The 23308-nt window shown below is 58.0% G+C and overlaps 1 protein-coding gene across 6 annotated transcripts in view; it reads right to left on the reverse strand.

The window, feature by feature from the left end:
- The window catches only part of NFATC1 (nuclear factor of activated T cells 1), an 87976-nt gene that overhangs the window by 58999 nt on the left and 5669 nt on the right, over positions 1 to 23308 (reverse strand). For 5 of the 6 annotated variants that reach the window (XM_061399462.1, XM_061399463.1, XM_061399461.1 and 2 more), the window contains exons 2-3: positions 14298 to 15369; positions 4355 to 4514 (exon numbers count right to left, since the gene is read on the reverse strand). In XM_061399462.1, the coding sequence (XP_061255446.1) occupies positions 4355 to 4514; positions 14298 to 15369 (1232 nt within the window). The remainder of the gene's footprint in view (positions 1 to 4354; positions 4515 to 14297; positions 15370 to 23308) is intronic. The other variant, XM_061399466.1, reaches the window with a different exon arrangement.

Here is a 23308-nt window from a genome sequence, read left to right on the forward strand (position 1 = left end):
GGTAAACGAAGCGTCCTCCTCTGATCCCTGGGTCAGAGGTCAGTGGTGACCCCCCAGGTCTCTCCCCAGCCCCATGGGGCAGCTGGAATTGGGGACCTTTCCGGCAGGGCCGTCTGCTCCCAGGACTGGGTCGGGGTGTCAGGGAGGCAGTGCAGAGGGCAGGCAAGACGGACGCCCTGGCCTGGACGTTGGCCAAGAGGCCAGAAGTGGGGAGCACTGTGTGCGTGCGTGTGTCTGAACTGTTGACAGAAAAAAAGGCAAGACTGTAAAGTTCAGGGAAGCCCACAGCCCCCTCCTTGCTGTTTCCATCACAACAAAGGTCACCCAGAACCGGGGCCCTGTTGCCCTGGCTGTGTTGTCACACTGAGCCTGCCGGTGGGCCTCGCTGAGGCCGGACGGAGCCCACCCAGCTCCAGGCCCCGGGGAAGAGGAGCCAGCACCCAAAGGGGCCTCCCAGCTGGTGGCCGGGGGTCCTGCCTGAGGAGCCAGCACCCAAAGGGGCTGCCAGAGCAGCCAGACACGCCCACCAGGGCTGCAGGGGCCTCTGGAGAGTCGGGGCGGTGGACGGTCTGAAACACTCCCCCAAGTCTCTGAGCGACGCTGGCCAAGCCCCACACGCATCTGTGTCCCCAAATGAAAATGGGGGGCAAGGTCCCCTAAACACGAAGTCCTTTCCTAATCTTATAGTCTGATTCTGCCTAGAAAGAAGGTTCTGTTTTTTACCGTGTCTCCTAGATTCAGGGGAGGGGCCGAGGGGGGCAGCTTGCCCCACATCTGGGCACAGAGGGGCCTGCGTCCTGCACATGGTCATGGCCTCTGACTTCGCAACAAGCACGGGGACGCAGATTCAGGCCCGATGAGCTAGGTGTCCTAGGCGGGCAAGAAAGCCCATGTCCAGCCCAAACGTGCGCTGGCCTCCTTCCTGCTCCGCGTGACAGCAGGTCTGACTGACAGCTTGGATGCTCTGGGAAAAAAGCCTGGTTTCCCTCTGACCAGCTGACCGCAGAAGGGCCCAGGGGAGCGGCTGGTCCCCCGACGTGTGGATCGGCCTGGCCGAGGCTGCGACGCCCTGGTGGGAGGAGCCGCTGTGTTGGAGGATGTGCTAAAATAACTCAGTGCAGAATAAAACTTTGTGGTTACCTGGCTTTCACAGCAACGAAGAGAGTTTTCTATTTTCATTTGTTTTATAATTATCTGCAGATTCTATTTTTACCCAATTTGTGGTCCACTAACTGAAAAAGAAAACAAACCCTAAAAGCCCCTCTTCCTACCTGCTGCCTCAGCCCTGCACGTAGCTCCTCTTTGCCTCGAGATCAGAGGACTCGCCCTCGCGGGAGAGACACCGGGTGAGGCTGACGTTTCTGTGGGGCCGGCTTTCCTCTCTCTCTCTCTCTCTCTTTCGGCTGCACAGTGCAGGAGGGGCCTCACCGTTTACACCCAGAACCAGCCACCCTCATTCCGCCCACACTGAACTTGAGTCATTTTGGGGTACTCATGCTTGGGTGGGGCTTTCCTGGTGGCTCAGATGGTAAAGAATCCACCTTAAATGCAGGAGACCCGGGTTGGATCCCTGGGTCGGGAAGATCCCCTGGAGAAGGAAATGGCTGCCCACTCTAGTACTCTTGCCTGGAGAATCCCATGGACAGAGGAGGCTGGGCTACAGTCCATAGGGTCACAAAGAGTCGGGCGTGACTGAGCGACTAAGACTTTCGTGCTTAAGATACTTTAAACGCTGTTTCAAGTTACAGAATTCCTCCAGAACATCTCAGCTCTCTCTACTCTACACTGAGAGGTAATAGCATTTGTGCCCCAGACACCTGCCCAGTGGGGATGGGAGCCTGGGGCCCTGGCCGGGGGTGGGGGGCACATCCCCAGGACCATGGAAAGCACACCGAGGATGCAGACACCCTCGCTCAGGGCCACAGCCGCGCACCTGGCGTCTCAGCAGCGCCCAGTCCGCACGAGGCTCCCTGCCCTACAGGACAGCACCCCTGGCCGACAGAACCTATGAGGGAGGGGGCATTCGGCTGTTACTTCTCCATTGCTTTATTTTCATTTCTCTGTACTTAACAGCTCTTTCCTCGCCTCTGTAACGTAACGTCTTTTCCATTCAGCGATGCACTTTCTTCCAGTGGAAGCTGAAGCAGGAGGGGCCGTAAACACTATGTTTATGCCACTAGGCTAAGTGCAGGCACTGCTGACCTGCCTCCGCCCGGGAGGACCTGAAACGCCATGGCCTGGGCACTGATGGGGCCCCTGCTGTGCTTCTAAGTCAAGCCACCAACCAAGTGGGTACTGATTGGCAACGAGTGTGTGGCTGTGAACATCGCCCCAACATCATCCCGCAGACTCCAGGCCCTGATTGCTGCGTTGGTGGACGGCCACTTGTCCCTGCACCCTCCTGCCCTCGCCAGCTTTATTTTTATTTATCTAAATGGAGTAGAATACAAACAAGGAGTGCCTGCTGTCTCCCCTTCCGGCCTGCACCATTCCCTAAATGACAGGGCTGGGAGCTCGGGTCACAGTGGGGGCGTAGACAGGGGTGGGGGACTTTGAGGCCTGCCGCTCTTGGGGACAAGATGGCAAATGTGTGTCCGGTAGGACTGTCACAGGTCACAGCGCAGGGCCCGGCGGGTCGTGTCACACATGTGACTGAATGCTGCCGTCCACAAGGACAGCCCACCTGGGAGCTCAGGTTTATCTCCGGGGCTGGAGAACGGTGGCAAGGCGGGTGAGGCCTGAGCACTAGCTCAGCATGCTGGCCTGTAGCCAAGCAAGCTGGCCCCCCAAGGTGTGTGCAGGGGAGTGGTACCCAGAGCCCACCCCACTCCCAGCCTCCTCCACCACGCTGCCCTGGCCCTGACATCCTGTGGCAGGTGCCTGCTCCTCCATTCCCAGCTGACAAGTGGCGAGTCCCAGCCAGCGCCCCAATGTCGGACCCAGGGCCCAGCTCCGAGCCCAGTGGGGTGGGCAGGCCAGAGAACACGCATCTTAAAGGGGCACGGCGAGGATGACCCTGCAGGTCAGGGACCACATTTTGGGAGCCACTGCCTCCAAGGGTCCCAGGCTTCAGAGAGGAAAGCAGAGTCTTTAGAATCAGCCTCTGAAAACTCCAAACCGGAGCGGAACCCGTGCAGACAGACCTAGCTTGGGACGAATCTGAACGTGGCCCAAGGTGACCTCTACTGATGGCTGCTGAGGCTCTACTGATGGCTGCTCGGGGACAGGGACCGTGACCACATCTGGGGAGCAGCCCTGGGAGGCGGGAATGTGGGCAGGGAAGGGACGCCTGGGGGCTGGGGGATGGTTCCGAGCAGGGGGCGGGCAGAGGGGCTCTGTACCCGCGGGGCTGGGGGCAGGCAGAGGGCCCTCAGATTGGGTTCTGACTCTCCCCAGGGCAGAAGGCCTCCGCCTGTCCTCACGCAGGGTGCAAGGTGCCCAGCACGTGGTCTGGCTGTGCAGCGCCCGTGGCAGGAATCAGGGACGAAGGGCCACACAGCCGGACGAGAGACCGAGGGGGATTCTGAGCAGAAGCTTCTCCGCGGCTCGACCAGCCCCGGACGTTCATTCTTACAGATTGTTACAGAAAGGTCCTGGAAAATGGAGCACTCTTATTTCAAAGCTATTTTTATTCTCTTTAAGATCTTCCTACTCCAGAACACCTTGAAGTGACAGAGCACCAGGGTCAAGTCTGTTAAGAGCCTAGTCTAGGTGGCAGCCCCAGCCCACGCTGCCCACTGGCCACAGAGCACCTCCTTGGGCACGCTGTCTCTCCTTGGCTTCTGTCGCCCGTCCTTTCTGAGTCAGGCATGCTCAGGGACCCACGGGGGTACGGGGCAGCGTCCCTCTGGACAAAGCAGCTGCCTGGCTGTGCCCAGGTCCCTGTAGCCCCCACCAGGAGTCACAAGCAAAAGCTAGAGCCATTTGCCCTCCCTGGTGAAAAAACACTTGCCAGCAACACCATCCAGGGGGTCCTCCTAGCTCCCCCAGGCCCAGGCTGGTCACCCCAACACCACTGTCCATGGAGCCCTCCCAACGCTCCCAGGCCTACAGTGGTCACCCCATGGTCTCCGGGGTATCGCCTGCCCCCTGACCCCGCAGCAGCACGCTGAAGAGAAGCCTCCTCCCCACATTACAGCCATACAGGGGCTACAGGCAGTGCACCCTCAATCTGCCTGTCTGTACCGAGCAGACTGGGACTCAACTGGGCATAAAATATTCAGCTAAACTGGCTGAGAGGTGAAGATTTTTTTAAGAACACAGAAAGAGCTGTTGGTTGTCGCCGCAGAGTGGCCTCTGGGCTGAACTGGCACCTCCCTGAGCAGGGCCAGGCCTGGTTGGAGTGGAGAGGTACCTGCACGCTGGGGTGGCCCCCGGCTGATGCCTTCACGGCCCCGCGGCTGCCCTCCGTCTCGTAGTGGGCACGGTGGTGGGACTTGGGCTGCACCTCGATCCTCAGCTCGTAGGGTCCTGAGTGTGACGGCAGCTGCCAGTCAAGAGCCGGCAGGGATGGGCTGAAATGGACACACGGAGCGTTAGAGGCATGGACGGCTCCCCGCGCCCACGGACCCGGCCTGAGACAGACGGGCGGCGTGTCCTTCCGGCTGGGTCTGAAACTCCCATCGGTGAGGTCACTGTCCTCACATGAGCAGCAGTTAAAGCTGCAGAGCCTATGGCCAGCTAATTGTGACGGACACCCAGACCTTCTCAGCTCTTCACGACGAGGTTCCTGAACACAATGCAAACCTCTTCCACATTTGACCCTAAATATTTTCCTTCCTTCATGAAAGGCTTAAAAATTATTTAACCTCCCCAATGAGGTAGATCTTTTAAAAATCACAGCTCTATCAGCCTGACCTGAGAAGTGGGCAGGCTGGTTCCCATTTCCTCTGCCCACAAACCAGCTGTGAGCACACCTGACACATGGGGGGCGCCTGATAAGGCAATGGGTTTGCAGCAACCTCGCCATGTCCATGATCCACAGCAGCCAAGACCCGCAGAACCAAGGGAGCAGCAGGCAGGTTTGCGAGAGGAGCAGGGAGAGATCGGACCACAGAACCTCTGGTCCCCCAGGGCAGTGGTACCAGGCCCACATGAGGAGACCATGTCTCCATTCAGAACATGCAGTGTACTAATCTGTTCCCTTATACATACTGTCCATCTAGGTGAAAAGACTGTCCTTTGCTGTGAACAGAAGAGAAACAGATGAAAAACAGGTAGAAGTTAGGTTCATCTGACTCCCAGGAAATCAAAACAGAAAGAGACTGAGAGACAGACAGAGAAGTGGAGGAGGATTGAAAGGTCCACTCCTCACCATCCACAGAGGGACAGACAGAGAAGTGGAGGAGGACCGAAAGGTCCACTCCTCACCATCCAGAGGGCAAGGCCCCAGAGCCGCTCGGCATTGAGTACAGCCGAAAACAGGCTTGGGGAATAACTTGTTCCTGAGTCACTGACAGAGCCAGCAACACGGCTGCATGCAGTTTAAAGTTAGAATGGCTCACAAAATAAATACTGTCACACACAGACAATTAAAATTATTGTTTGAGGTTGGAAATTTTCAGCATGAATCTGGCAGCTCCACAAAACTGTAAATGTACCTCTGATTCAGGGAAAAGGCCTCAGCCTGGAAGAAACATTCTGAGATGTGCCTGCTGTGCCATCCTAACCCCTCGCGGCCCTGCCGCCAAAGCACCTTCCTCGGCTACCCCCGACCCGGAGCGGAGCCCCCGCACGACCCCGAGCGCCTGGAGGTTCTCTTGTGCCTCAGCCCTGCCTGCTGAGCATGATGGATGACATCAAACTCACCTCCAGCCTGATCTGATTTCTTAAAAGATCACACTCGATGCAACGAAGAAAATGGTTAAATTCACATCTGACACCCAGCTGACCCAGCTGACCCGTGCAAACAGGAGCTGTCTTACGTTCTCCACACACACAGACACGTGTGTCTTACGATCAACCAGACAGACTGCCTCCACAATTGGGTGCGCGTCTCTAAGTATTTCCGTATAAAAGGGATGCTGTTGTGTTCAGTAGTCAAGTCGTGTCTGGCTCTGAGACCCCATGGACTGCAGCACGCCAGGCCTCCCTATCCCTCACCATCTCCCAGATTTTGCCCAAGTTCACGTGCACTGAATCAGTGATGCCATCCAACCACCTCATCCTCTTTAAAAAAAGCCAGAGTATCACATCTATTTTATTTTGTTGATATATCCCTTTTATATGTTTTTGCCTTTTTATACAGATATAAAAGGGCTTCCCAGGTGGCTCAGATGGTAAAGAATCTACCTGTGATGCAGGAGACCTGGGCTCCATCCCTGGATCAGGAAGATCCCCTGGAGAAGGGCATGGCAACCCACTCCGGTATTCTTGCCTGGAGAATTCCATGGGCAGAGGAGCCTGGTGGGCTACAATCCATGGGGTCACAAGAGTCAGACCAGATTGAGTGACTAAACCACCACCACTGTAGACACTGAAGAGGTGCACATCCAGCGTGAGACCCCGGCAGCCTTGCTGGTCATGTCCCTGGCACAGACCCACAGCCTCCATCACAGAGCACGACCCCTCGGGGCTCCTGATGCCTCCTGGGGGTCTGGCCCCTGCACGGGGCCTGCTGGCTGTAATCTGGGCCAAGCCTCATAGGGAAGGGCACTCGAGGTAGCATCTTCTTGCAACACTAACGGGCACCCCAGTGGTGGTGACATACACATAAACACCTGAACCCCCAGGGGTAACATCCACCAAAGTGTCCGGGCTTCCAAGTGTCCCCTGACATCTGACATGCGTCTGCCTACAGGCAACGAGGGACTCCAGGCCCAGGACTGGGACCTGCCAAGCTCCTCCAGCTGAGCGCGGGGGAAACGATGGTTCATGTACCTGAGCAGACCGGGAGGCGTGGAGCCGGACTCCGACGGCCTCGGGGAAACCACGGGTCAGGGGGTCTCTGAACACTCGCTGGGTGACACCAAGGGATTATTTAAATCACACATTAGTGTCTAGTGTGATGTCGACTGGTGCCACAATTCGTGTCTAAACCTGACCCGTCTCTGGAAGACGCACACTGAACATCACTGGAAAGGTCACGCAAGGTGGGCGTGGGCGGGGGCAGGCAGGTGGACTGCGAGTTCCTCCGTCTGTTAGGGGTGGGTGTGGGCACCGTGACGAGTCTCCGACGCTGCACAGGGTTGTTTTTCTGTGACACAAACTGAAAGAGCAAATCTAAGAAACACACCCTCGAGTTTCCACGGTGATCTTCCAGGCCGGAACCAGCAGGCACTCAAGTTCCTTTTGGTTTACTGACATTAAAAAATATGCCACAGGGAACACTGTTAGCTGTAAAGCCCCCAAGCCACCCTCCTTTCCACTTTCCTGCTCTCACCCCATGAGCTCGGTGACTATTCCCTCGTCCAGCTTCACCTGAGCCTGGGCCCCCCGAACCTCCTCCCACAGAAAGGCCATGTCCACTCACGACTGAGAACAGCTCCCACTGAACGGCTGCCCACGTGCCCCACGCCAGGAGCCACAGACGAGCCTCAGGGAGCCCTGTGCTGTGAAGTTCTCCTTCCTGTAGACACCTGGGGTTGGTGGGGGGGAGCTGCTATTCCAAGCAGATGCTTTGGGTACAGTCCTTTCAGTGTTGAATTTTTGAGCGCTAAAGCCCATAATGGACCTATCACTTAGAAGAAAACTGCAAAGGTTTTAGAACTCAGCTGTTTCTAAAAGAGCTGAAGATACAAACTCTGAACTTGGAAGGGTTCAAATCTACCCGAAGGAGACCAGACCTAGAGGGGAAGGCCGTCACCCCAAGCTTGAAAGAAACGCATTTTCCCAGGGTCGCAGCCAAGGAAGGGCTGCTTGACTTACTTGCTTTGATTTGACTTTTTCCCTTTAATTTTAAAAAAGGTCATGGGCTCAGTTCCCAGCTATTTAATGAAGCAGAGTCTTTGGGCTCCCAGAGCGCTCTGGGCCGAGGCCGGGCCGGGACCACACACCTCGCCGAAGGCCAACCCACCCCCCGCCCCCGGCAGAGTCCAGGCAAGAAAGCTGCTCCCACTGAGAGGTCACCTTCCTGGAGGGCTGCTGGGCAAGGCTGATCTCTCCGTGGTGACCCTCACTGGTTCTCGGGGCCCTCAGGGAGGCGCTTGGGGTCAACCACGGGAAGGCCCGAGTCTAGAGCTGGCCGGGCTCTTCTGATGGGCCTGGAAGGGATGCAACAGGGGCCGTTCAGACAGGAGCTCTCACCTGGGTCTCAGGACACTGTGAGCTGTCACCCCCGACTGTCGGGACGGCCTCCTCTGCACTGAGGGGACTTAGGGACAGGACAGGCCGAGGGGGCTGGCGGCCTGGAGGAGGCTGGAGAAGTGCTTTTACCGGGGTATCAGTGGGTGGATGGGGGGCGAGGGGCAGAGCTGGGCAGTAACGTACAAGGGGGCCAATGACCCACGTATCCCCTGCCTGTCCTTGGGGTGCCACACACAGAGCACCCTGACCCTGAGATTCTGCGGCCAGCCACCTGTCCTAAGGCCCAAGCTCCCCCAGGAGGCTCTGCCCAGGTCACACTGGCCCAGACCCCTCCTGAGTGCCAGCTTGGTCCCCAGAGTCCCCGACGTGTCCCTGTGCCCATGGGAGGGGGGCTCAGATGAGGTTGAGCCCCTAGGGGGTGCTGGCGGGTGGAGGCCACCTGCTCGTCCTCCACACAGCCTGAGCAGGGCCGTCCACCTCAACGGGCCATGGAAACGGCGTGGCCGGAGTGACAAGCGCCGGGGCAGGGCGCAGCACTAACCAGCGCTTCCGTGCGCCTGTGGCGGGGTGGGGTGCCTGCACTCAGCCCGCTAACTGACCTGGACGCAAAGCCTCTGGGCGGTTACTTTCTTCACCAAAAACCAGCTCGAGGCTGGGTGTGAAGCCCCAGCTTCCAGGAGGTTATTTTAGAAGCATTTATTCAAAAAGCAAACCCCATCACGACACATACATTTTTGCTCATGAACCCAAGGAACAGTTGTCAGCGAAGGCCCGTTAATGTCCACAGAGGGCCTCATCTTAAATGTGACTAAGTTTCACCCTCCGCAGGATGGGCCCCGTGTCTCCCTGGCTGCCTAACCCAGGTGCACTGCAGGTGCCTGAGGCCCTGAGTCCCCCGCACTCTCTTCAGAGGAAAACGTCTGGACAGAAAGAGTTCTCTTTTCTCTGTGGTCACTGGTGCATGCTGTCACTGGACACTTCCTCCCGGTCAGGTTCCTACCAGTTTGGGAAACTCAAGACTGGAGACCCCCGAGTGCAGCCCAGCCCCACACGCATGCCATGGCCAGCTGGGTCAGAGCAAGAACAGGCCGGGAGCTGTCCAGTCTCAAAAGCAAAACTCTTTGAGCACTTGGATTATCCACAAAATCAACCAGCACGGATCTCAAGGCTCGACTTGAAAATCAGTGTATAAAGCCACAAAGACTCAAACTGATCCTCTCCAGGAATGCAAAAGTCCTTGAGATCCTCGTTCTCCTCTTCACAGCTAATAATACCAGACATTCATAGGATAACATCCAATAAAGCAATCGGGGGCTTCCCTGGTGGTCCAGTGATACAGAATCCACTGTGCAACGCAGGAGACATAGGTTCGATCCCTGGTCCAAGAAGATCCCACGTGCCATGGAGCAGTTAAGCCCGCGCACCACAGCTACTGTGCCTGTGCGCCTGGAGCCTTGCTCTGCATTGAGAGAAGCCAGTACAAGAAGCCCGAGAGCCCAACCAGACAGGAGACCCCGCTCGCCGCAACTAGAGAAAGCCCGTGCACAGGAACAAAAGCCCAGCACGGCCAAAACACAAAATAAATAAATCTTTGAAAAAAAAAAAAAAGAGCAGTCAGGCCCACATCCTCCACCTGCATCTCGAGGAAAGACTGAAAGGTGCAGAGAAGCCTCTGCCGCAAACCTGCAGATCTCAGCTGAACCCTCAAGGCTACGCCTTCCCGCCGGAAGTCAGCGCTTAGGCCGCTGTGTCCAGGGTCCACGGTGGACTCTGAGGAGCCACGAGAGCCTGCTCCATGGGGAGCTGGGCACTAGACCTCTGAGACTATCTACTCCTGCAGCGAGCAAGCATGATCTGCAGAAATCGCAGCCCAGGCCCGACTCTGGACACCGAGTTCACCTGCAGACGCCTCTGCACAGCTGAGGCCACAGTTAGCCTCTGGGCTCCTGAGGCCTCAGTCTGCCGGCCTCCCATCTCCCCGAGCAGCCACCAACACCCTGCAAGCAGGACATGGACTTTGTAGAGAGATCCCAGCCCTCGACACCGCCAGAGCCCCCCACCTAGCAGGCAAATGCATCACGACTCCTGGGAGCAGGGCCCAGCCAGGGGGCTGCCACTCATGGCCTGAGTCCAGCTCTACCTGTTACCAGCGGGGCCTGAACAGTGGCCCGGGTACTGGGCCCTGGTCCTGTAAGCACTGGGGGGGACGTATGGAGACCACTCCACTCACTGGTTTCTTTCTAAAGCTTACTGTCAGCGGCTTCCTTTTATTGGAAGGGTGTAAATTTTTTTTTGTCCCTGCCTCACGTGGGATCTTAGTTCCTGGACCAGGGATTGAACCTGCGGCCCCTGCAGTGGACATGCCAAGTCTTAACCACAAGACCACCAGGGGTGTCCCTGCTGAGCTTCCTTTTGTGACCTCCAGATGATGAGCTCCTCGGCCAGGTCAGAAAAGGGAAAATAACCCAGAAGCGATGTGTCCAAGACCTCGGGTGGGCTGGCCCGATGCAAACTATCCGAGTGCAGACGGCTAGGGCCAGGGCAGTCATTCCAGTGGAATGATGTGTGGTCAGATTTGTTACCAGCATACAGTTTTATTTAATCTTTTTCCAAATTAGGGTAAACTCTGAAATATTCATATAACTTAAAGATACAGTCAATCAATTGTAGCTTCATCAGGCTTCTGGGAGCTAAGACCTGGGCACAGCACGAAGGTCACAGATATCATTAAAGTCATCAATTGTACCCAAAACCTAGAAGAAACTGTGTCTGAAACACATTGACTGGGAAGCGCAGCCCCTTGGGTCGCTGAACCCAGAACAAGCAGTGGGGTCATCACATGCCCGCACCCCTCAGAAAGTTGACCCCACAGTGGGGGCTCTCCTGGGCCCAGTGGTTATGACTCCGCACTTCCACAGCTAGGGGCGCAGGGCTGGTCTGGGAACTAAGACGCCCCAAGCCTCAGGACGTGGCTAACAAAGAAATAAGTCAGTAATGCTCAGACCACAAAGCAAAGTTTCGTCTGCAGTGATTTAATTCAACGCTGCTGCTGTCAGAAACGGCGTGTCTCAAAACACTCTGCCTTCCCAGACCAGCTCCTTCCAGTCCTTTCCTCACATAACCCTGCCCCTTGAAGGCACATCCAGAGATTCTGCCGGGCACAGAGACAGCACTGAGACGTCAGAAGTCAGGCCTCTCCACAAGCCCATTCCAAAGGAAGAACAAGCTCCCTGAACGCATGCAGGCCCTGGGTAAGGACGACACCCTTGCCAGGGCAGGAGTTCCAGTACATTTTCTTGAACCGACACAGGCTTACGCTTGAGCATCTCCGGGACAATGACAGCCCCTTGAAGCCACCAGCGGGAGTCAATCCACAGCCATCTCTGCCCTCTTTGCCACGGTCAGGGGCAGCGTCGCTGTCAGCGCCGTGGGAGGACCTGCTTATTCTCATCCAAGGACAGGCGCGGGGAGTCCTCCCTGGAGAGGCCCCCCCGTGGCCTGGCTAAAGCCATTGGACAGACAGCCTTCAGATGGGTCACTTGTGACTCCTCTGCGTCTCTCAAGCTTCAGGAGCAGAGCACCGTTCTCTGAGGCTCTACATCAAAACTCTTCTTTAAAAGCTACGAACTTCTGTCCAACAACTCTGTTGATTCCACAAACACAACCCCTTCTGTGGCAGGAACTGGGAATCATCTTTGACCCCGTGAGACTGTCGGAAGTTTCCACGCAGAACAGAGGGCCGCGTGTGCTGGGAGCGGTGATCCCATGGACTCCACATTCCTCGGGAAGAGACCCACGCCACACACGTCTCATTAAAAAGTTCCTCTCGCTGGCAGGATAGTCGTGGATGTGCCCAGAGGGGCTGCCTGCTCCCACGGGGGTGGCAATGGATCTGTCCTGATAAACTGCCCATCCCAGACCTCGGAGCCTGTCAGCACCGGGCGCCCGGCCGTGCAGCCCGAGACCCACTGACACCTGATGCCAGCCCCCTCCCTCCACCGGTCCCCAGGCACGCGCAGCAGCGTCCAAGGGCAGGAAGTGTGGTCACCACCCCCCAGGGCAACGGCCTGACCTCTCCCTTCTCCAGCTGGCCCCTGGCACCCGTGGACAGGATCATAAGGAAAACACTGCCAGGGACCAGGAAACATATTTTGATGTGGAACCAAAACAGTGGGAAAAGCTGACTTCAAGCCCGGGAGGAAGTGTGGGGCTTGTTGGCGCGAGCTCACAGGAGTGCTGGGGGACCCCACCCGAGGGGGCCTGGACCGGGAGATAGAGCGGGGCACTCAGCCTGCGGAGCAGCCCCCTGAGCAGAAACGGGGCAGCCCTGGTGCTTTCCATCACTGACAACCCCCAGAACCACGCATGTTCCCATGGGCACCCCAGCACTGGGGCTCGAGAAAGCCGCCCCGTCCACCTGGGGTCACAGGCTGAGCTGCTCCCCACAGAGGCTCCAGGGTGGAGTCCTAACCCCAGGACGGCAGCAGACCCCCGCGCCTGCAGGCTCAGTCTTTACAGGGGCCGTCAAGTTAGGGTGAGCCCCCAAAGCGGTCGCATCCAATGACGGCAGAAGGAGCCAAATGGCTGGACCGTGGGCTCCAAGCCCCAGACTGTGAGGAAGGAACGTCTGCTGTTTAAACCGCCCCGTCAGTGGGGCTGGGTCCTAGCGGCTCCTAGAGATACGGGCTCATGGTCTCCTTGCAAGCCCTTAGGACCTTCAAGCCAACGTCACCATGCGAGTTCACTGAAGCCTCGTTCTAAACTGGAGAAGGGTGCTTTGATGTATTCTTTCTTTATATAATTATAAAACTTTTATAATAATTATAAAGACAGCGTGAATAAAAATTCTTACATTTTAAAATGCCTCCAAATGGATTTTTTTAAACTCTCACATTCATGAATGAAATCCACGTTTCGGGATACATCTGTTTTGACAGTAACTTTGGAAACGCCAGCTTTTTGAACTCTATGTGCATGCACCCTGAAGCCTGTCAAGACCCGTCACGGCCCCCTTGCCCCCTGGCTCTCGACCGCTACCCATGCCGGCGGAAAGGAAGCGTTCAGCTTTAGAAACTCACATTGCTTTTTTGCCACAAGCTTCTGTAAAGGTTTGGCACCAAGAACTAAACTGTCCACTTACAGCTCTAACTACATCTTTAGTTTAGAGAAAAGGACGGTTCTGAAGAGAACACAGAAAGCTCTGTAACAAATAACACCCTGATTCACTCTCCTCAAGGTCTGGACAGGACAGCTGGAAGCCACGGGGCCAACACGCAGTCCTGCCTCCAGAAGCAAACAGGAGCAGCAACAAGCCTCGAACACTGAATCCACAGGCAGAAGCCTCTTCCTGGGAGGCAGCCACAGCCCTTGGCAGAGCACGGGCCTCCAGGGAGGGCCTGTGCGCATGGCCGACACCTGACCAGAGTCCCGGGGCAGAAAGCACTCTGCTAGGGGTCATTAGTGGTCCACCTGCTGGGAAAGCTGTTTAGTTAAAAATAAAAGCCCCGGGCTGAGTGAGGGGACCCAATGGAGCAGAAGCAGCAGCCCCAACACCGTTAAAAAGAAAAATCAACAGCCCAAGATGCAACTAGCAGCTCGGAGGAGCTGGGGCTCCTGCCAGGCGGCGGTCTCTGGGGAGGGGCACCGAGTCGCTCCCAAGCCGGCACGGCTGGTGCGGGCGCGCGGGCTGCTCCGGGGAATTGTGAGCAGGGCCCCATCTGCGCCGACTGTGCAGTGACAGCAATTAGGTGTGAGCAGGGGAGGCGAAAACAGAGAGACAGGAGCTGCGCCTGGCTTTACAGGGAGCAAAACAAAAACCCAGCCCACGTGTTAGTAAGCCCCAAGACGGCAGACAATGTGCCCGAAGGTCCCCCCAGCGCTGGAGAACACAGCCTCGTCTGGGCACCGGCCTAAGAAGGACAGAACGCGTGAAGATGAGCTCTCTGGCCCTCAGCCAACGTGACCAGGTCCTGAGAAAGGGAGATTGGACACAGACGCAGGCTGGAGAAGGCAGAGGGATGCCGGGAGGCTGCAGCCCCGCCCGCGCCGCTCACCTGGTGTAGGACGCGGGGGACCGCGGCCGGGCCCACGAGTACGGGTGCTGCGGCACCGACAGGTACTGGTCGCAGAAAGCGCCCTTGCGGATGTGCTGGAAGGCCGCGAACTCCTCGGGCTGGAAGTCAGGCGTGGGCGGCGTGGTCCCCAGGTCCTCGCCCGCCGGCTCCACCTTGAGCGCCACCGCGGGCGAGTGGTCCAGCGTGGTCTTGCGGGCCTTGACCGGGACGCCGTCACCCAGGTCCAGGCTGCTGTCGGTGCTCAGGGCGTTGATGGCGGCCACGATGGCCGAGCTGGTGTACTGTGTGGTGTTGCCCAGCCAGGTGTCGTCGGTGACGCTGACCCGCGGCGAGCCCTGCGGGGACGGCGTGGGCGAGGGGTGCGGGGAGCAGGACAGCTGCCGGCCGTTGAGCCCGTACTTGCGCTTGTTGCAGGGGGACGAGGGCCTGGACGTGCGGGCCCCCAGCCAGCTCTCCTCGGTGACGCTGGTGCGGGGGGAGGTGGAGGGCGAGTGCCGTGGGGACCCGAGCAGGCCGCAGGCCCCCAGGCCACGGGCGAAGCCCTCCTCGGGGTCTGTGGTCTTGGGGGACACGCAGGGGGACTGCCAGGGGGACGTCTGCGGAGACGCGTATGGGTACGAGAAGCTGGACTCGTAGGACGAGGCCTCAGAGTTGCAGCTTCGGGAGGACAGGCTGCTGGCGGGGCTCAGGCAGGAGGGGTCACGGTAGGCCTCCAGGCTGGGCAGGTTCAGCGTGGCCGTGGATGGGGACCGCTTGGGGAGGACGTCCTCCACGTCCACCTCATGCAGGAACTGGCTGCTGTTGTGGTGCAGCCCAAGGTAGGAGGTGATCTCGATGCGCGGGCTCTCCAGGGCCGGAGCCCCGTTGGGCCGGATGCCGCCGGATGACAGGAAGTAGCCTGAGGGCCCGCTGTCCACTGCCCCGCCATAGCCCACGGCGGAGACGCCCGCGGCCGAGCTCTGCAGGTCGTGGCATGGAGCAGGCAGCGAGGGGTGAGCCGCAGAGAGGGGCAGGCCCGCACCCAGGCCGGGGGCGGCGTAGCCGTAGTGCTCTGGAGGGAAGAGGGAGATGGTGAGGGCCTGGACTGGGGGTGTGGGGCCCCCCACCTCCGACCCCGACCCCACAGGCCACTGAGATGGGCCCCCCACCCCCGACCCCGTAGGCCACTGAGATGACCCCGCTGCTCACCCGCCCTGGCCTTGCCCTCAGGGCCCCCGCCCCTCTGGCCCTCCTCTCTCCACTCCAGCCGTGGCCTCACACTCGGTCACACGCCCAATGGGGCTTCCGTCTGCCCACACTCCTTCCTCAAGAGCCGCACGCGGGGCCCCTTTTTTCTGCTTCTACTCAAACACTGCCTCCCCCAACCACCCTATCCCAATCCCAACCCCCCAGCCCGACACGCATGTCACCCTCCCCCACTTTATCTCCCCCACATAACGTTGATCATCCATCATATCTTCCACTAGAGGAAACCACGGGTTTCAGGATGGGGGTGTCAGAGCCATCCCAGTGCGCTCTGTGGTCCACTCCTGTTTCCAGTCCAAATGGTGCTGATTTGTTCAATGAACAGATGGACAGGGTTTAGACCCAGGGTGTCAGACCCTGGGACCGGGACGTTTAAGGACGTTGTAACAGACTGATCACCAGAGACAAAGCACTGAGATGAGCACACAGACTCCGGGGCCTCTCACGCAACCTCTGACAGTGACTCGGGGCCCAGGAATCCTTTCAAAAGAAAGAGAAGCAGAGGGTATCGATGTACAGCCATAATTTGGCTCTTTTTAATTATAACCTCAGTAAAATATGTATAAAAAATCATTACTACTGTAATTAGTCATTTTTAGCAGCAAACCACACGCCTGGATTTCCGATTTGAACAGACGGTTCATAACTGCTGGTTCCTCATGACCGCAGCCTGGAGCCGAGTCTCCCAAGGTCTCTGAATAATGGAGCCACTTGAGGAAACCCTACACCACCTCCCCGGCCCAGCACACTGGCCCCAGAGACGCTTCATCCAGCCTCCAGGCTTCTGAACCTGCCTGGACAGACCCTAGAGCTCAGGGGCCTCGAAGTGCAGGCTCAAACACCACGGATTTACCAACAACAGCGGGTCTAGCTTCCCAAATCGGGGGAGATCTATTTCCATTCTCACTTATTTCAAAAGAAGCCTGCGACCACCCTCTGGTAACCCAGGCCCTTACCATCCCTGCTAGTGAGGAGCTCCGGCTTTTACACTCTGAAATACCGTCCCATAAAACACTGTTCTCAGCTGCCCCTCAACAGGGCAGGCCGGGAGAGCACGCAGGCCTGCCCCGCCCCCGGGTCTCGCAGGCAGCCTATCTTTCGGGGAGAAGGCGTCCAGATGCTCAGAGTCGCTGCTGGAATCTAAACAGCCCCGGAGCGAGGCTGAGAGGGACGAGAGCGGGAAACTGCAGCTGAGGGAATTGAAGCTCCAGGGGCGGGGGGAGGAGGTGGGGGGGGGGGGTGGGTAAGCGGATCTGCAGACACCCCCCCACCCCACCCCACCAGCCCTGTCGTCCCCACCCCCACCCGCCCCCATGCTCCTGAGGGGGATGGAGGGACCCTCCTGGGGCTGCCAGGCGAAGCTGCCCTCAACGTCCTCACACCAACACCCGCAGTCTCACCGACACTTCAACACAAAAACCATGGTGAGAATCAGATTACCATCTTTGTAAAAATCTCCAGGAAGTTAACAACCCTGCAAAGGCACATCCAGAAGAGACGGTCAAGACTTCTGAGAAGCAGCTGGCCCGGGGGCTGCAGGTCAGGCCGCTGAGGCCCTGGAAGACCCACCCACCCTGCAGGGAGCCCTCAGGACAGGTGTGGACACACCCACCTCAGCCTGGGCCGGCGGAGGCCCTGGACACAGAGGGGCCCGGGCAGCAGGTAGGGGCCCCTCCCACAGGAGGCCCCGGGGCCCCTTCGAGGGTCTGACCCTCAGGGCAAAACTGACTGGACAGCGGCGTCAGCCAGAATCCTCGTTACTACGGGAGCCTAAGCACGTCTCTGTGCTTCTTCCCAAAGGCGTCCAGCAGACGCACCAGGCAGGACCAAGGGCCCCTTCTGGCCACCGCGAGGTGCACACCCCGTGGACGTCCCAGCCTCGTGCACAGACCTCCAATTTGGAAGGTCCCCTTCACCGTGGCCCAACTCTCCAGACCATTCTGACCAGAGCTGCTCGTTCAGAAAACAAACAACTGTTCCCAGCGCTGGCGAGGCTTCAGGTAAGAAGTCAGACATCAACCAGTCCAATCAAAAGCAGGCCGGCCAGCCAGGCTGGAGTGTCGAGCAGTACCACCTGGACAGTGAGATGTGATGAGGACCGTGATCAACGTGCAGAATATTAACAAATCGTGTTACCCACACACACGGCAGGGATTTCTCAACACGTGGCTGTGCCATGTTCGGTGTGTCCCCAGACCACGGGTGAGTCACGAAGGCGCCTCGGAGGTCATCGAGGACTGGCTTCCTCCCAGGCAGGTCCTCTCGACCGCCGGCGCAGCACCTGGCTCCATCTCAGGGGGTGGGGTCGCCCACCCTGGCCCCTGCCCCCCGCCCACACACGGGCCCCTCTGCCAGCATGGTGGTCACACGGTGCCTGGAAGCAGAGGGACAGGCCAGCCTGGCCCAGCACTGTGGGGGCCCCTCCCCGGGGGCAGCAGCTGCTAGGCAAACGTGCTCCAGCGCCTCCATGACGTCCGTCCTGGAGGCAGCCCTGTCCCGGTGGCCAGGACACCACGCAGGCTACCAGGTGGGCGTGGCCCCCAGGCCTGGCTGCCCCAGGAGGAGTGACTGTGCCCTAGACCAGACCCCTCGCTCTGGGGCCACCGTGGCTCACAGCGCTCTTGTCCGTGTGCAGCACACAGACTGCAGCACTCAGCGAAGAAGGGACTTCGTTTTAAAGAATGAAGCCAACTCCAGGAGGGGAGCCCAAGCAGGAGGCTGACGGGCAGGGCACACAGAGCACAAACCAGGCGCCACGGGCTGGCAGGCCACTTCCAGCTCCCAGAGCCCGCGGGGCCTTGACGGGGTCCAGGGAACAGATCCCATGCTTCCCGCTCAGCCAAACAGTATGACGCAAATCTGTCCTTTATTTTAGGACTTACGGCTGATCCGACCCCTGAACTACCATTTGTTGGCAGGAAGGTAATTTCAAGAATTCGAAGAAAAATCCTACAGTTAGCAGAGCGAGTCCTGGCCCCACGACCACCTGCCCGCAGGACTCCGCCACAGCCCGTGGTCCTAAGGGACACTGGAGCAAGGGTCAGACCCCTAGAGCCTCCAAGGAGGGCCACTGTTTAACCCAGGTCTGTAGAGAACCATGGATCAATGAGGAAAAGAAAGGCATGAGGCTTTTAGAACACAAACAAGACCCCCTATGCACAAGTTTTCCTTAATTAAATAAATTATGAAGCGAAACTCCTAAGTGCCTAAACTTTGTTCTGAGCTCGGCCGGAGCCTGGGACGAAGACCTCCCTTGCAGGACGAAACGCCCACAGGTTGCTGCCAGCCGCCTGGGCCTGCCCGCCCTGGGGGGCATCTCCCCGCTCCCCCTGCCCCACTCCCACCCAATTTGGGCTTATTTCCCACCTGAACTGTATTCAAATCTGAGTTATTTAACTATTCAAAGGGATTACATTTACATGGGGTGGAAATATTTTCAGCGAATTTCTTAAAATCCTGAGATGCCCAGGCTGATTCACATCACGTCAGGCAGCACCAAAGGGCTCAGCACCCACGATATGCACTTTCTGCCGCTGCCTCCAGAGCCTGGCCGCCCGCCAAGGAGGGTCATTAACTCACAGCGCAGGAGTCTAGGCGAATACCAGGGAGAGCCTATTCAAGAAGCCTTAACGTAACGGACATTCATAAAACCGTGCCTCATCTCTGAAGACAGATGCGGCCTCGCCTCCAGGGCAGACCCCGTCCTCCTGGTGGACACAGAGCTGGATGCCAGTGTGAAGCCAGGGGACAATGCATAGCTCCTGGCCCGTCCAGCCCCCACAGCGAGGTCTACCCACAGCACGTCCCAGACCAGCGTGGGGAGGAGTGTTTCCTCTCATTCTGGAAAACCACTCATTCCAGAACCACTCAGTCGTGCTAAGTCTGAACAACCGGTACTCTGCCTGCAATGCAGGAGACCCTGGTTCAATCCCTGGGTCGGGAACATCCCCTGGAGAGAGAACAGCAACCCATGCCAGTATTCTTGCCCGGAGAATCCCATGGACAGAGGAGCCTGGCCAGCTTCTGTCCCCGGGGTCGCAGAGTCAGACACGTTTGAGCAACTAACACTTCACTGAACGATCAACAAAAAAGTTGCCGGGTGTACCTCCACTATGGCCAACGGCGTCCCCGCAGGCTCCTGACCGCTCGGACCCTCCCTGCCAGTGAGGTCAGGACCCCTCGCCCTTCCTGGGGAGCAGCAGGCACGCGGATGCACTGCCGGCCGCGCTCGCCCACACCCACCGTGGCTGCATCGTCACAGCACCTCGCCCCCTTGTCGGTCACAGACCCTGAGAGGCAACACGACACGCGACTTTTGTTTTTCATTTTAAGGAACATCCCCTTCAGCATTTGCTGGGGTTGAACCGCAGGACACGAAGCTAGAAATAGAACTGGAAGCAGCCTGGCAGCCAGGCCAGGCCTCCCGACGCCTTGCCAGGCCTCCTGTCCCGGGTGGCGGGCGCGGCCCCACAGGGCTAGATTATAGCTTCGCAGGTAGTGGAGACAAAACAAAGCGAAACAAAGCCACTCCTCGCCAGGACCTTTCTGTGGGGAGCCGCTGACTGAGCAGGGGCGGCCAGGCCCCCGGGTGACGGACAGACACAGCTTTGAGGGCCAGTCCGCCACCTGCAAGGCAGACGTTTCCAGAGGCAGAGCAGCCGGCCGTCTCAGCCTCCCGAGGCCCACGGCTCCGAAGCCCAGCCTCGCGCCTCAGGTCTTTCCCCTCCAGGCCCCCCGTCTAAGGGGCCAAGACATCCACAGGCCGACTCGCCTCGGCTGCTTCCTTCGACAAACTCCACGGGAAGAGTAAAACATCCTCCGGACAAAGACCCCGGTGGTGGAGTGTCTCTGGAAGTCTCAGCAAACTGAGGGCGTGGGCCTGCCGGCTGGAGGCGCAAGTGTGGCCCTCGGCCTGCGTGGCCCCGGGTTGGCCGGCACGCTGGGTTCTGGGCCCGAGGCCCGGAGGGCCGCGAGCGAGCAGAACACGTGGGCCTCTGGGGTCTCCAGGCCACCACCATCACTGAGAGGGCACTTTGAATAAAAACTCCAAGTCTTCCTTTTCTCAGGAAACGTCCACTTTCACGCAAGAATCTTGAGCCCCCAACCGGCACGGTGAGGGACCCGCCCCCAGGCCGCCAGGAGGCCCCGCCCATTTCCTCCTGCGTTGCCAGGGTGACAGCCCCAGCTGGGCGGCCAAAATAACTTAGAAAACAGGAGCCCGGGGCGGGAAGCAGGGCCACGCCCGCCCGGCCCACAGCAGAGCAGCTATTTCCTGAGACCCAGAGGGAAGTTGCAGCAGGAAGCCCCCCCAGGAGGGAAGCCCCCAGCCATCCTCCTTCCCCAGAGGGGCCAGGGCAGCCCCTGTTGGGCAAACAACACCCTGCCCAGACCAGGGCGGGTTATTTTTAAAACTCTGCTTGCTTTCTTTCTTCCAACAAATGGTGACTGACTATCTGCACCTGCCAAGCTCTCTGCACATAAGGAACCCCAGCACCCAGGCCTCCTCGAACGCGGGGGTGTCACGCACTCTAGAGCAAGAGGTGGCGTGAGCGACAGGTGACAGGTGAGAAGATGCCACTCTCACTCAGAATGGTGAGGGTGAGGGGCCCTGTGGTCAGGCAAGGCCGAATCCTTTTGAGAAAGTGCCCATTCTGGGCTGAGTATAATCGCCTCCCAAGCTCTGTCACCTCGCTTCACAATCAACTTCAGAGTTGGTCAGTCATTCACTTATTTCTGTCCAAGTTCATCACTGAAATAATGTGAAGTCATTTCTGTCACCCATTAAGAGCTGAAGAATTTAATATAACAATGTAACCATTAACTTAATAATTACAATGTAATGTTAGTAATTAATAAGAACAAGAAGAATGTACTTTATTCATAGCTTCCGAAACTTAGAAGCAACCAAGATGTCCATCGGTAAGTGAATGGATAAACTGTGATCCATCCAGACAAAAGATGTTATTCAGCACTAGAGCCATCAAGTCAGGAAGAGGCCTGGAGGAGACGCAAGTTGAGTGTCACTTGAGTGAAAGGAGCCAATCTGAAAAGGCTGCATCCTCTGCGTCCAGCGTCCCAACTGCAGGACGCTCTGGAAAAACTAGGGACACAGTGACCAGGTCAGTGGTCGGGGACCGAGGAGGCAGGGATGAACAGGGGCGGGGCAGTGAAAGCGCTCTGAATGACCCCACTATGGTGGACATGTGTCGTTACACATTCATCCAAACCCACAGGATTAAACACCCAGAGGGAACATTATGTAAACTACAGACTTTGGACGATGATGTGTCCATGTAGGTTCATTGACTGTAACAACCGTCCCATCTAGGGGAGATGTCAATGGTTGGGGGGCTGTGCCTGTGGGTGCAGGGGGTACACAGGAAATCTCGATACCTTCCTCTCAATTCTGCTGTAAACCTAAAACCTGCTCTAAGATAGTCGTAAGAAAAAGTATGAGTGTCTCTCACATAGATAGATAAAAAGGGATGCTTTCTTCTAATGCCATGACAAAGTGAAGGCACCACCTCGTCTCTGCCCAGAGCTCCCTCCAGCTGCCTGACGTCCCTCCACCAAGGCCCGGTATCCCAGAGGCCTTCCTGCAGGAGGCTTTCCTGGGACTGTGGTCCCTGGAGGCTGGGGTGGGTGGGGGTATACACTTGGCAACGATGCTGAAGGAGCACCTTGAGAATTTTGCTCAGTTTGCTGTCACGGGAGCAGACATGCACAGAGACCGAGGGGGCTGTGAGGCCTTCCCCCCACTCCAGGGGACTCCCAAGCACAGGCCTCTGCTCTGACCAGGCCTGCCTTCTGGGGCGGCAGAGCCTGAGGACACCGGATGTGCGTGGCACTCCGTCCTCACCCGGCTTTCACACCCTGGAGTGGTCAGGGGAGCAGTTCACACATCAGGCCTCTCGTCAGATACATCTGCTAAGAAGACTGGAAAGGGGGCTGGATACCAAGGGAGAAAGTATGCTAGTGGAAACAGCCCAGACAGCCCAGCCAGGACCTGCGTCCAGACAGCCAAACCCAAGCGAGTACAGAAGGCCTGTGGGGCCCATTTCTCCACCTCGAGCCTCACATCTGTTCAGAAAACTGCCACGCTCTCCCACCCTCGCCTGCCTTGGCTCCCACCCACCCAAAGGCCTGGGGACCCACAGCCCAGAAGAGGAAAAGGGAGGCCATCCAGGGAGGACTGATTCAGGCCACATTGGCCTGGTTGGAACATTTGTTTTTTAAAAAAACGAGCAGGACGCTGCAGTTTTAAAAGAAGGGTGGTGAATGATACGGAAAATATTATACAGTCATTGCAGAGCTGGGTACCCAACGGTGCCAAGCTGCTGGGCTCAGCTTCACCACTTCCCCGCCACGTGGGCAGGGCCAGAGAGAGTGTCCTGCAGACAAACAAGAAAGGAGGCTGACAGGGGACACAAGAGACAGGTGGGGGGCCAGGCTGCAGGGAGGGGCTCCAGGCGCCCTCCACTTGGGGCGGCCTCCAGCTCAGGCCCAGTCTTCCTGCAAAACTGGGTGACTGCTCAACGTCTCATTCCTATTGGAGAGCACGCACCCAGTCCCGGGGGCTGGAGGGTTCCTGCATCAGCTGCTTGTTTAAGTAGAACCTTTATTTTTGACAGAGAAGAGAAAATGAAAGAAAGAAAAGGCCGGGGAACTCGGTGGTCGCGGGGCCTGAAGGCTGGTTCCCCTGGGACTTTTCTTGGTGGGGCGGGAGGTTTTAGCGCTGAGGGCAC

The sequence above is a fragment of the Bos javanicus genome, chromosome 24 (assembly GCF_032452875.1).
Source record: "Bos javanicus breed banteng chromosome 24, ARS-OSU_banteng_1.0, whole genome shotgun sequence".
NCBI lineage: Eukaryota > Metazoa > Chordata > Mammalia > Artiodactyla > Bovidae > Bos > Bos javanicus.